Here is a 9,143-nt window from a genome sequence, read left to right on the forward strand (position 1 = left end):
CTCTATTGCAAAATAAGCAGCGACAAGTTGCTGATGCTGGGCTGGGGCTGCCAGCTGCCAGGGCTCTTTGTGGACATCAGCAGCCGCCAATGCTTTTATCTCCTCAGCCGCAAGAGAGCACTGCGGGAAGGAGGCCTTTCGGTGGCTGCTTGCAAAAATAGCATCACCCTTGCGAGGGGACGCTGTGAGGACGTGACGGATGGTGCAACTCGCTGGCAGCCACGTCCCTAGTGGCTGGGTGCCTACAACTCATGGCTTCATCCCCGTCCGGGCCGCCATTTGTAACACTAGTAGCAAAGATGGAACAGGGGCCCTCTGGATTAAGTGCATGAGCATTTGGTGCCTGAGCTAAAAGTGTGGGCCAAGGCGGTAGCAGGCTCTGTGGGCCAAGGCGGTAGCAAGCTCCTCAGCCTCTATATGCATCCCAGCCACTGCTAGAGGTACCGCACCGAGTGGGAGTGGTGGGCTACACAAAGGATAACAGCCTTCTACTGCTGCTGGCTCCTGGAGTTTGGCCTTTAACTCAAGTGATGGAGCCTTGCGCTATGGTGTTGGAGATTGCAGGTACCCATAAATAAAAGACAATGGCAGCGCTGGGGTGGTTGCTGCACTAACTAGCGGGGGTGAAAGTGCAACAGGGGCAAGGCAGTTTGGAAGCTGTTTCCCCTTGATTGCAAACTTCCTTGCCCAGACCATATCTCACCAGTTAGATGTCTATAACCTGCAGGGATCCCCTGAGCAATGGGCTGAAGAAGACCCTCTCAGTAGGGCAACAATATTCTGTAAGCACCTGTCACCCAGAAGGATCCCAAAGTGTTTCCTAATCTATATGGATCTCCAGCACCAGGGATAAGCGGCTGTCTCTAGGGAGGAGTGCAGCAGCCAACGGGCACATAGTGTATGCAAGGAGAGGACAGCAGGGCAAACTCTTACAGCGATCATTAATAACCATGGATACAGACATGAAGTGGGGTTTGGGGGTCTGCAGTAAAGGAGGAGGGCTGGAGCACTGTAGTATAAACACTCACTAGTGAGACAGGAATGGCTTTTCAAGTGCTGTAGTAAATCCACCCCCTCAACAGAGGAATTCTTCAGTCACCCCAGAGGAGTCTATATCAGGGCTTAGGTTGGCTTAACGATGGCTCTTACAGGTGTGAATTTTCACATCCCTGAGCAACATTGCTACGTTGACCTACGTTTTAGGTGTAGACCAGGCCTGAAATCAAAAAGGAAACACAGAGAGAGCTGGGAATGGGAAGTATAGAAACTGTTAAATTTTTAAGCTGTCACTTTAAGTGTCAGAGGGTTTCCTGGTCCTGCTGACAAGCTAGGGGCTCTGTAGGGAAGCATGAGATCTGGGTCTCAAGTAGCAGCAGTCAGTCTGTAGACTGCCAGCCTAGAGTAAGGTGTGGGTGGGTTGTGCCTGTCTGTTTTTGGGAGCAGCCTGCTTTCTCTCTCTCTGTTTTTAGGTTCTTGTGTGTTATCATTCTGGATTCTAAGAAATAAAGTTGTGTTACATCACACCCTTCCAGCAAGAGGCTTGTAGGGTTTTATTTAATTTCTCTATGTGAGTGCTGGGAATATAATGGCATGGGTTGTATATGTCTGTCTCCAGGAGGCACTGAGCCAACCCTCCCCTGGGACACAGATCCTGGGATTTTCAGGGGCATCAAGGAGAGTGAATGACATCAGCACAAACCTAGGCACAGCTCCAGCAATGTATCCCAGCCTGGAATTGTGTAACATGAACTGGCTGCTTTTCCCTTTGCCCCGTCCCAGGGGTTAAGCTCCAGCACAGGAACATTTGATTCTATTCCTAGGGGAGGTGTGTTGGCTGCTGGGAAAACTGCCGGGTTTGTCTAGACTAGAAGAACTGGCTTTGGTGTGACCATGTCACTGTGCCTTCCCTACTACACCCCTCAAATGGACCCACTGTGTTGGTGCAAGCCCTATCTCACACCTGTGCAGCCCCATCTCACACCTGTGCAAGCCTGTCTATGCTGGGAGTTGGCACTGAGTGTAGCTACTTCAGTGCACAAAACACCCAGTGTAGACAGGCTCAGATGAAGAAAAATCACTTACCTTAGCTCAAGGGCTGGGGGGCCTGGGCTTTCAGGTCCAACAGCCCTCAGTTCTAGCCCCACTGGCAATCCTGGGCAGTCAGGACATGGCGATTACAGGCTGAACTGAGAGGAGCCCTGGTGGAAGAGAATGACTCCCAGGGGCCCATGCCCCAAGGTTGCATTTCCTCCTACAAGTAACTGAACAGCCTGGAGAGGGAGCAGGGCTCCAGCATCCTGCTCAATGAGTGCATCATCATCATCCACCCAGGATCCCCTCTCTTTGCCAACTGGAAGCCCTGTGGCTAAATCCAATCATGTGGATTGCATCACCTCCCTTCCCCAGGGAGCCTGGTGTGGCCCAGAGCCACTGGCTGCAGCTCCGCTCCCCTGCATGCAGCAAGGCTGCCAATCCTGCCCCGGGGGGAGTGGGAGACAGTGGGCAGGAAGCTTGCAGGAAGCTTGCAGGAGCCTTGCTTCAGAAAATCACTATATGCTGCCAGCCAGCTGGAGCGGGAACAGCCTTCCAGTCCCTGGGAGCCCCTTCCCCGCCCACCCTCAGTGTTCAGAAGGACCGGGAGCCCATGGGAGCCGAGCCCTGGCACTCAGCAGGGAATGCTTGCCCCCAGCACAGGGCCTGTGGAGCACCATTTAAAGTGGAGAGCCATAGATTTGGGCTCCCGCACACCTGACCGTTCTCTTCCTTTCACAGGTGCCCTCCACCAGTAGTCTCACCCCATGAGCTCCTATACCTGCCCCTTCCAAATCGGCGTGAGTGATGTCACCTGGCGCCCGGGGTCACAGTGCCATGCAGTTTACCCCAGCCAAAAAATGGTCCAGCCACAAACCAGGTCCTCCCACCCTCCAGCTCTGGAGCCTGTGTCCCACATCAAATAAATCAGCCCTGCTCAGAGCAGCAACAGCACCACTGGCTCCTCCTGCATTTGTCCCAGCCGACTGGCCAAGGTGTGGGGCCTGGCTTGAGAGATAACAAGGGTTGGACTGGATGGGAAAGTGAGGCACAGCACTGGTTAGAGTAGCCCAGGTCATCCCTCCTACTGAGCTCCCTGGTCACCATGGGAGCTGAGACAAGAGCCCTTGACCTGCATTTCCGAACTCAGGCGTCGGCTCCTTATGCGAAAGGAGCTCTCCTTGCACTGGCAGTCGTAGTAGGTCCTTTATCGTCTCTGTGAGCTTGACCACTAGGTGGTGATGTGCTCCTGAATGAAAGCAGCAGGTTCGAAGCGTGTTGGAGGCAGCACATAACTCAGCAATTGGAGCTGTCCCACTGGGCCGTGCCCCTTTCCCTGGGACAGGGCTCCCAGCCCCCAGAACAGAGTGCATGTGGGGGTGGGGGGGAGACAATCACCACCCTCCAGCCCTTTGATAAACCAGGAGCCTGGCGGAGCAGGCTGAGTGTTTGTGCCCCCAAGTGGGGCTGGAGGGGGTAGGGGGGCCTTTGGCTTCCTAGCTCAATGAAAAGGGGAGAGGAGCGGGGAGGGGGAGAAGCAGAGGGAGGAGGAGAGGAAGGAGAGCTGGGGGAGAGAGGGAAGGAGGTTTAATGGGAGAGCCAAGGGGTGAGGGAAGAAGAGGGGGTTAATGAAGAGAAGAGGGGGTGGCAGGGGATTAATGGTAGGGGGAGGGGTTCGCTGGAAGGAGAGGATTAATGAGAAGGAGTAGGCAGCCCTGGCAGCCTGGCTCCCGCTCCCCCCGGCTCCCGCTGATGTGCGGTGCCCACGCAGTGATGCCGACACCTCCAGATGCCTTTGATGGAGGAGCTGGCGCTGAGGAGAATGTTAAGAGGCTGCCAGAGGCTGGCTTCAGCATGGGGCCCAGGCGGGAGGCAAAGCCTGGGCCTCCCACCTGGGGAAATAAACCCCTCCTTGGGCTGAGGCACCCCCTTCCCCAGGCCCCCTGGGGAGCCTGCTCAGCCCCCAGCTTCCCACCTGAGCCTGAGTGCAGTCTCTGGCAAAACTCTCATTGACATCAATGGATTTGGTCTCTGCCCCTAGAGCCCCCTTCCCTCTAGCCTGCTGCTCTAGGGGGAACCAGCCAGTACTTGAGGGGTGGAGCAGAGCTGGCAGAAGGGGGGCAGAGACCCTCTCTCAGCAGACCCCAGGGCATCTTCTTTCCTTTCTCTTCTCTCAGCTCCATCTTCTCACCCCTGCAGAGAGGCCCAGGCTACCACAGACCTAGAGGCCAGATACCCCAGTGATGGGCACCTCTAGGAATACCCGGCAATGGACAGGATGGGGCCTGGTAGACAGAGCCAGGCTCTTGCCCACTGGAGGCAGTGGTGGCAGGACAAGGCAGAGGCAGACACCAGCTGGGTGTCACCGTTGTAGCACCCAGCTGGTTCTAGGGACAACCCTGGAGGTTCTAGGGCTGGGATAGGAGTTGGCTTACCCTGTCCCCCTCCTACACTCAGTTAAATATAGGGGGCGGTGATCAAGTGATTTGTTCCTCTGGATTATAACTGGGTTATGAATCCTCTGCCTGGCACATGGGTCAGTCCTGCAAGGGGCTCAGCGCCGAGAACTCCCATCACTTATTGGGAGTTGAGGGCACTCAGCACTTTGCAGGATCGAGCCCTAAGAGGCCAGTCCTGTTCAGACACCCTGAGGTCTCACTGCATGGTTGGCTGAGTCCCCTCTGAAACCTCAATTCCCCTCACCCCCAGCATGGTCTAAACACTTAACTCCCTGCAACCTTTACTCTTGTTGATCCTGGTGCCACCCCAATGACTCCAGTGGAGTCTCACCAAAGACTGGGATCTGGGTTTGGTCTGCCCCGATGCCTGGGGGCACCAGCGGCTGGCGTTAGGGACTGGCTCTGTTCGCGTCAGAGAGTCAGGGTGTAGGGGGCTGGGGCCAAGGCAGGTTTCTCTGAATCTGGAGTTTGGGGATTTCCTTTAAACATCCAGGGCCTGAGTCACTGTTACTCTAAGGTACCTTTACAGCATAGAAAGTCCAGAACCAGCCCTCTTAGGCAGGGGCCCCTCCAGCCAGCGTAGAATGGCCACAAGGGTTTTTCACTGTCCCTGCTCCCAGGCCCCGGCGTGGGGTGCATGTAGGGTGTGTGGCCAGAGCGCACTGCCTTACAGCTGTTCTCTGCTTCCCAGGGACAAACGGAAGCAGAGTACAAGTTAGAGCAGCCCTGAGGCTGCTCTAACTTCTACTGGGGGCTGGGCACGGCCTCAGAATGCAACAGCAAGGGAAGAAAACTGTGAATCAGGCTAGGAAAACAGCTCTGCATTCTGATGCCACTGCAAGCCGCTGGGGCTTTGGTTTATTGCCATGGTGTCAGCTAAACTCCCTTGATGGATCTGTAGCGCGCTCTCTCTCTCTCTCTCTCTCTCTGACTGGAAACACTGCGTCTATTTTCTTTGTATCTAACGAATACCAATAGAAACTCATGCACTGGCAGGTGCAGAGGGAGGGTGCTAAGGAGTTGGAGGGAGCCGGGTCTGAGGTTGGGAGCAGGTGACAATTGATGAAGGCTTGGATGGGGTTTTCTGGGGTCAAGGATAGGGGAGCAGAAGGGAGCATGGGGGCCAGCTCTGAGGCTATGCCACATATCTGAAATTCATATGAAATTCTCAAATCTAGTTTGTACTCATACAAATCTGACCCAATGGCTGGGACTGTCCTGGGGAATCATCCCATCTGCCTGTCCTTGCAGCTAGCAAGGGATGTGAAGGGTAACAAGAAGGGTTTCTACAGGTATGTTAGCAACAAGAAGAAGGTCAGGGAAAGTGTGGGCCCCTTACTGAATGGGGGAGGCCACCTAGTGACAGATGATGTGGAAAAAGCTGAAGTACTCAATGCTTTTTTTGCCTCGGTCTTCACAGACAAGGTCAGCTCCCAGACTGCTGCACTGGGCAGCACAGTATGGGGAGGAGGTGAGCAGCCCTCAGTGATGAAAGAACAGGTTAAGGACTATTTAGAAAACCTGGATATGCACGAGTCCATGGAGACAGATCTAATGCATCCGAGGGTGCTGAGGGAGTTGGCTGATGTGATTGCAGAGCCATTGGCCATTATCTTTGAAAACTTGTGGAGATCGGGGGGAGGTCCCAGATGATTGGAAAAGGGCAAATATAGTGCCCATCTTTAAAACAAGAAAGAAGGAGAATCTGGGGAAATACAGACCGGTCAGCCTCACCTCAGTCCTTGGAAAAATCATGGAGCAGGTCCTCAAGGAATCCATTTTGAAGCACTTGGAGGAGAGGAAAGTGACCAGAAACAGTCAACATGGACTCACCAAGGGCAAGTCATGCCTGACCAACCTGATTGCCTCTGTGATGAGATAACTGGCTCTGTGGATATGGGGAAAGTGGTGGACTTGATATACCTTGATTTTAGCAAAGCTTTTGATACAGTCTCCCACAGTATTCTTGCCAGCAAATTAAAAAAGTATGGACTGGATGAATGGACTATAAGGTGAATAGAAAGCTGGCTAGATCGTCGGGCTCAGCGGGTAGCGATCAACGGCTTGATGTCTCGTTGGCAGCTTTTATCAAGCGGAGTGCCTCATGGTCAGTCCCGGGGCCATTTTTTTTTCAACATCTTCATTGATGATCTGGATAATGGGATGGATTGCACCCTCAGAAAATTCGCAGATGACACTAAGCTTGGGGGGAGAAGTAGATATGCTGGAAGGAAGGGACAGGGTCCAGAGTGACTTAGACAAATTGGAGGATTGGGCCAAAAGAAATCTGATGAGGTTCAACAAGGAGAAGTGCAGACCCCTGCACTTAGGACAGAAGAATCCCATCCACTTCTACAGGCTGGGAACCGACTGACTAAGTGGCAGTTCTGCAGGAAAGGATCTGGGAATTACAGCGGATGAGAAACTGGATATGAATCAACAGTGTGTCCTTGTTGCCAAGAAGGCTAACAGCATATTGGGCTGTATTAGTAGGAGCATTGCCAACAGATCGAGGGAAGTGATTATTCCCCTATATTTCTGCACTGGTGCAGCCACATCTGGACTATCACATCCAGTTTTGGGGTCCCCACTACAGAAGGGATGTGGACAAGTTGGGGAGAGTCCAGCAGAGAGCAACAAAAATTATTAGGGGGCTGGGGTACATGACTTATGAGGAGAAGCTGGGGGAACTAGGGTTGTTTAGTCTGCAGAAGAGAAGAGTGAGGGGGATTTGATAGCTACTTTCAACTACCTGAAAAGGGATTCCAAAGTGGATGGATCTAGGCTGTTCTCAGTGGTGGCAGATAACAGAACAAGGAGCAATGGTCTCAAGTTGCAGTGGGGGAGATCTAGGTTGGATATTAGGAAAACCTATTTCACTAGGAGGGTGGTGAAGCACTGGAATGGTTTCCCTAGGGAGGTGGTGGAATCTCCACCCTTAGAGGTTTTTAAGGCCTGACTTGACAAAGCCTTGGCTGGGATGATTTAGTTGGGGATTGGTCCTGCTTTGAGCAGGGGGTTGGACTACATGACCTCCTGAGGTCTCTTCCAGCCCTAATCTTCTATGATTCTTCTATGATTCCTTCATACCTAGAGACATGCCTTCAAACACTCCCACCAGTCAGTCATGCATGGGCAAACTGGGTTTCCGTTTAAAGATGGAGCTTTTCCTGTTAATGTTTGCTTGTGTTGTATGAAAATACCTGGCACTGGGCAAGAAGATTGAATGGATTGTATCTCCATGCATGGAGTGCCCTCTTCTGGTGCCATGGGGTGGTTGTGTATACACTGCAAGGTAACATGCGCACACACATACACTATCCTTGTGAGGCCCTCTTCACATTCCCCTCCATTCATTCTATCATGATTCCGAACTGAGCATAAAGACTCCTATTTCTCAGGCCTCCATGCTAAGAGCTGATAACATGCACACAGCACAGTCCCTGTGTGACCGTTTCTGAACAGATAGATGGCAGCTGCTGAGTCTCAAGGCACCGTTAGTGGCATGGTGGCTCCAGAGAATATTGGACCAATAGCAAAGGAATGGTGAAGTTTAAACTAAACAATTTTTTCCCCCCGCTGCACTTTTTTGGTTACGGGGAGCTGCGTTTCAAGGCTGTTGTGATGTAAGAGACAGAAACAGTGAGGTTTAAATATGCCAGAGGGATGTTATGTGTCCTACAGACACACACACACACAGGCTACAGGGAAAAAGAAAGTTAAAAAGCTTTTCTCACAAGAGGGAGATACTTTTCTCTGGGCAAGTCATTGTCCCCCTATGCCTTGGTTTCCCCATCCATAACATGAGGATAGTGATACTGATTGACTTCCTCTGTAAAGGGCTTTGAGAGCTAAAGGTGAAAAGCACTGGACATGAACTAAGTATATTTATTAATTAATTAAATTAATATTATTAACACTGCCTAAAAATGAATGCAAAACAATGGCATAAGGACTCTCTCTCCCAAGAGTTGGCAGGGCCAGGGCAAGCTGGCTGAGTCCTGTTACATGGCTGTAAGTCAAGAATTTCTTTATACATAACTCCAATACCTTCTTTTATTAATAAAATGGGATCTGCTCTGCATGCATCTGGCCCCATGCATGCAGCTACCCACCGAGTGATGAGGTGTGCTGGGACAAGAAGCACTGGTCATAACTACTATGGAGTGGTTTTGTGGGGAGATAGGAGAAAAAAACGACCCTACAATAAACAAACAGGTGGGAATAAATAGTCGGGCGCAGGAGAAAAAACTACAACTCCCAGGAGTCCTAGAAGACGCGGAGGCCTGCCCCAGTGCATTGTGGGATTCATAGCCTCAGTTTTATTTTGATAAGTACTTCAATTCCCACGAGGCCTCGCGGCAGCAGGCCCCCTCCCTAGTGCATCATGGGATTTGTAGTTTGTATCGCCATCAGGCCTACAATTCCCATGAGACCTCGCGGCGACAGTTCCCTCCCCCAGCTTTCTCTGGTGCCTTATGGGATTTGTGGTCTCTAGCGCGAGCAGGCCTGCGATTCCCGCCGCGCGGTGCATTGTGGGAGTTGCAGTCCTTTCGTCTCCCAGGGTGCCCCGCGCTGGCCCCGTTGCCCTTGGTGGCCTGCCCGCTCCGCGCCCGCCCCGGCCCCGCCATGCTGCCCGCTCGCCGCCTCCTG

The 9,143-nt window shown here is 52.6% G+C and overlaps 1 protein-coding gene across 1 annotated transcript in view; it reads left to right on the plus strand.

Moving 5' to 3' along the window:
- Positions 1-3,804: 3,804 nt before the first annotated feature.
- ATP5F1D (ATP synthase F1 subunit delta) overlaps positions 3,805-9,143 on the plus strand; it is an 11,535-nt gene continuing 6,196 nt past the window's right edge. The window contains exon 1 of the mRNA XM_032788409.2: positions 3,805-3,896. Coding sequence (XP_032644300.2) covers positions 3,805-3,896 — 92 coding nt within the window. The remainder of the gene's footprint in view (positions 3,897-9,143) is intronic.

The sequence above is a fragment of the Chelonoidis abingdonii genome, chromosome 11 (genome assembly GCF_003597395.2).
Source record: "Chelonoidis abingdonii isolate Lonesome George chromosome 11, CheloAbing_2.0, whole genome shotgun sequence".
Classification (NCBI taxonomy): domain Eukaryota; kingdom Metazoa; phylum Chordata; order Testudines; family Testudinidae; genus Chelonoidis; species Chelonoidis abingdonii.